This window comes from Henckelia pumila, chromosome 4 (assembly GCF_033568475.1).
Source record: "Henckelia pumila isolate YLH828 chromosome 4, ASM3356847v2, whole genome shotgun sequence".
Lineage (NCBI taxonomy): Eukaryota > Viridiplantae > Streptophyta > Magnoliopsida > Lamiales > Gesneriaceae > Henckelia > Henckelia pumila.
Window position 1 is genome coordinate 67,846,166 of NC_133123.1, and position 4,337 is coordinate 67,850,502.

At 38.1% G+C, this 4,337-nt stretch overlaps 1 protein-coding gene across 1 annotated transcript; it reads right to left on the reverse strand.

Annotated features, from left to right (window-relative positions):
• Window positions 1-285: 285 nt before the first annotated feature.
• LOC140861139 (secreted RxLR effector protein 161-like) lies at window positions 286-816 on the reverse strand. Its single transcript, XM_073264149.1, has one exon. The coding sequence runs from the start codon at window positions 814-816 to the stop codon at window positions 286-288; it is 531 nt and encodes a 176-aa protein (XP_073120250.1).
• Between the last annotated feature and the right edge of the window lie 3,521 nt (window positions 817-4,337).

The following is a 4,337-nucleotide window of genomic DNA, read 5'->3' on the forward strand; positions in this document are numbered from 1 at the left end:
TCTGCATAATGAATCTAGCTGAGATCCCATGAGCAAGAAGTTACATTACTCAATCATGTTGAGCATACTCAAAGAATGATCGAGTTTGCTCACTGTCAATACCTTTGTTAATATATCAGCAGGGTTGATCTTAGTGTCTATCTTCTGAACTTTAACCAAGCCCTTAGATATGATGTCTCTCACAAAATGCAATCTAACATCTATGTGTTTTGTCCTTTCATGAAAAACCGAATTCTTGGACAAATGAATTGCACTTTATGAGTCACAAAAGATGGTGACATCCTTCTATACTAATCCCATTTCAGTAACAAAACCAGTGATCCAAATGCCCTCTTTCACAGCTTCAGTTAGGCTAATGTACTCTGCTTCAGTGGTGGATAATGCAACCACACTTTGCAAGTTCGATTTCCAGCTCACCACATTTCCTCCAATAATAAACACATACCCTGAAATTGATCTCCTTTTGTCTAGATCAGCTGCGTAGTCTGAGTCACAATAACCAGTGACTTCACATGTGTTTGAGGTGGATTTTGAGTACTTTAGCTTCAACTTCTTAGTTCCTTTCAAATATCTCAGTAGCCATTGTACTGCCCTCCAGTGTTCTCTACTTGGTTTACCCATGAATCTGCTTACAAGTCCCACACCATAAGTAATGTCTGGTCGAGTTGAAACCATCATGTACATGATGCTTCCTACTGCATTTGAGTATGGAACGTTCTTCATATGAATAACCTCTAAATCCTCTTGATCTCCATGTACAACTTTCAATTTAAAATGAGCACCAATGGGTGTGCTAACTGATTTTGTTTCTGCCATTTTGAAGAGATTCAGAACTTTATCAATGTACTTTTCTTGTGACAAAGTCAAAGTTCTCTACTTTCTATCCCTTCTTATCTCAACTCCTAGGATTTGTTTAGCTGCTCCAAGATCTTTCATCTCAAACTCAGTATTAAGATGATACTTCAGCTCCTGAATTTTCTTAAGATCTTTACATGCTATAACCATGTCATCGACATAGATCAATAGGTAGATGTAGGATTGATCAAGAAGCTTCTTGTAGTACACGCAACTGTCATACTTTGATCTAACATACCCTTGCTGTATCATAAAGTCATCAAAACGCTTATACCACTTCCTAGGTGACTGTTTCAAGCCATAAAGAGATTTTTTCAGCGGACACATTTTCCAGCCTGTGGATCTCTCTCAAAGCCCTTTGGTTGAGTCATCAAGATCTCTTCTTCTAGATTTCCATGTAAGAAAGCTGTTTTGACATCCAATTGCTCAAGTTCTAAGTATTGTATAGCTGTGATTGCCAATAGGATTCTGATAGAAGAGTGTTTTACTACAGGAGAAAACACTTCATGATAGTCAATTCCTTCTACCTGTGAGAATCCCTTAGCGACCAATCTTTCCTTGTATCTCGGTCCTTTAACTCTTGGAATTCCAGATTTCTTCTTAAGTATCCATTTACAGCCTATCACTCTTTCATCCTTTTGCTTATTCACCAATACCCAAGTGTTGTTCTTGATTAATGACTGGAATTCATCTTTCATTGCTCTCAACCACTTAGCACTGTCCTTGCTTCTCATAGCCTCTTCATAATTTTATGGTTCTTCTAGGTCCATCAAGTCTGCCACATTGAGAGCAAAAACAGTAAATTCAGATGATGCAAATCTTGATGGCAATCTGATCTCTCTTCTAACCATATCTCTTGCAAGAACATAATCTTCAAGATGCTAATCCTTACTTAGATCATCACTTTGATAATCTCTGTTTACATCCAATATGTCAGTATCTTGATGAGATGTTTGAGTTCCAGAGTGTTTAATATCATAGAAGTCTTCAGACAAATTCTGATCAGCTCCACCTTCTTCCTTATTCTCATTGCTGCAGGTTTGAGGCTGTTCCCTGTCACTTAAATTCTGCTCAGCTTGTTTAGAGCTGGCTGATTCTAGCACATGTGATTTAGTTTTATAAAACTCAGATTCATTAAAAACCACATCTCTACTTATAACACATTTAAGGTCATCTAAAAGCCAGACCTTGTAGCCTTTTATACGAGTTGGATATCCAAGAAAAATTCCTTTCTTTGCTCTAGGATTTAGTTTTCCTTGGTTAACATGAATGTAAACAACACAACCAAAAGTTCTTAGATGTTTATAATTCGGTTTTAAGTTAGACCACTTAAATTCTGGTACCATGAACTCAATAGCAGAAGAAGGTGATATATTGATCAGGTAGCAGGCAGTAGAGGCTGCCTCTGCCCAAAACTTTGGAGGTAGGCCACTCTCACATAGCATGCATCTAACTTTATTCATGATAGTTCTATTCATGCGTTCTGCAACTCCGTTTTGTTGTGGTGTGTACGTGCAAGTCCTATGTCTAGCAATACCATGCTTAACACAATACTCATCAAACTCACGGTTGCAAAACTCCAATCCATTGTCTGTTCTTAATGTCTTAATTTTCTTTCCAGATTTGTTCTCAACTAAGGTTTTCCAATCTATAAACTTATCAAAAGCTTGATCCTTAGATTTCAGAAAATATTGCCAAACTTTTCTAGAATAGTCATCAATCAAAGAATGAAAATATTGGCATTTTGATAAGGATTGAGGTGCCTGAGGAGATCCCCAGAGGTCTGCATGTATATATTCCAGTGATGACATTGTCTTGTGAGTTGCAGTACTGAAACTTAACCTATGAGTCTTGCCAAGAACACAGTTTTCACAGAAATCCAAATCTCTGATTTGTTTGCTGTCCAGCAGGCCTTGTTTACATAGTTCTTGAAGACCCTTTAGGCTCATATGACCAAGCCTCTGATGCCATAATATTGTACCATTCCCTTTTGATATAGACACATTGATTTCTGAGGATAGGGTGTTTTCTTGGAGTACACAGAGGCCTTGTTTTAGGATTGCCTTCATAACAACCAGTAAGCCTTTTACCACTTTAAGAATGTCTCCTTGAGCTTTGTAGCTCAGCCCCTTCTGATCCAAAGTACCTAAAGAGATCAAGTTCCTCTTTAGATCAGGGATATACCTGACATCAGATAAGATCTTCACAGATCCATCCCACATTTTTATCTTGATTGATCTAGTACCATGAATCTTACATGATTCATTGTTTCCTAGCAACACATGACCTGTATTTACTTCTTCAAAGTCTGAAAACCAATCCCTCCTAGGAGACATATGATAGGTACATCCAGAATATAGAATCCATTCTTCTTTTGGATGATCCAACGAAATAGTTAGGACCTCACCCTCTTCATATTCTTCCAGCACATTTGCAGCATCAGTAGCATTGAATTGATCATGTCCTTGATTCACTTTTCTTTGAGGGCAGAATCTTCTTATATGGCCTTCCTTCTTGCAAGACCAGCAAGTCCTCTTTGGTCTTGATTTAGACCTTGATCTAGATTTCCCTCTATCTGTCGACCCTTTTCTTTCAAGAGATCTCCCTCTTCATTTAACCCTTCACCAGAAGGCCTTTGAAGCTTTCCACTAGCTTTCAAATCCAATTCCTTAGAATATGCAGCCCCTGTGACTTCTTCAAGAGTAAGAGTTTCCCTGCCATACTTCAAGGTATCCCTTAACTGATCATAAGCCTTAGGCAGGGAATTAAGAAGAAAGATAGCTTGGTCCTCTTCATCTATCTCTACCTCCATATTCTCAAGATCCGATAGCAACTTAGTGAATTCATCAATGTTCTCATCAATGGACTTATTTTCATCCATTTTGTAGCTATAAAATTTCTGTTTCAGATATATACAATTAGGAAGTTCCTTTGTCATATATAGCTGTTCCAACTTTAGCCACATATCAGCAGCTGTCTTTTCTCTTACAACTTTTCTGAGAATTTGGTCACTCAAGCTCAGAACAATCATGTTTCTTGCTTTCTTCAATACTTCAGGCTTGTTCTCTATAGTGCTCGGTAGTTTAGACTCACCTTGCAATGCCTCATTTAATCCAAGATTCCCAAGACGAGCAATCATCTTCTCTCGCCACAGATTAAAATCGTTCTTTCCATCAAACTTCTCCACCTCGAATCTCGAAGTAGACTTTGCTAAAGAAAGCCCCTGGCCAGTAGACATCCTTCTCAAGAAATCCTTAAAGAGAGCCGAGACAGAGATTTCCAATGAATGAGAAGATTTGAAACAGCAAGATCAAACCCATGAGCCCAAGATTTAAAACCTTAGGCTCTGATACCACTTGTAGAAACTCAAACGCAAGAAAACACAAGTTCCTTCGGAAGCAGTCAAGAAAAAATGCAGAAAATAAATAAGAACACAAAGACTTTACTTGGTTCGGATTATCAACCAATCCTACATCCAAGGT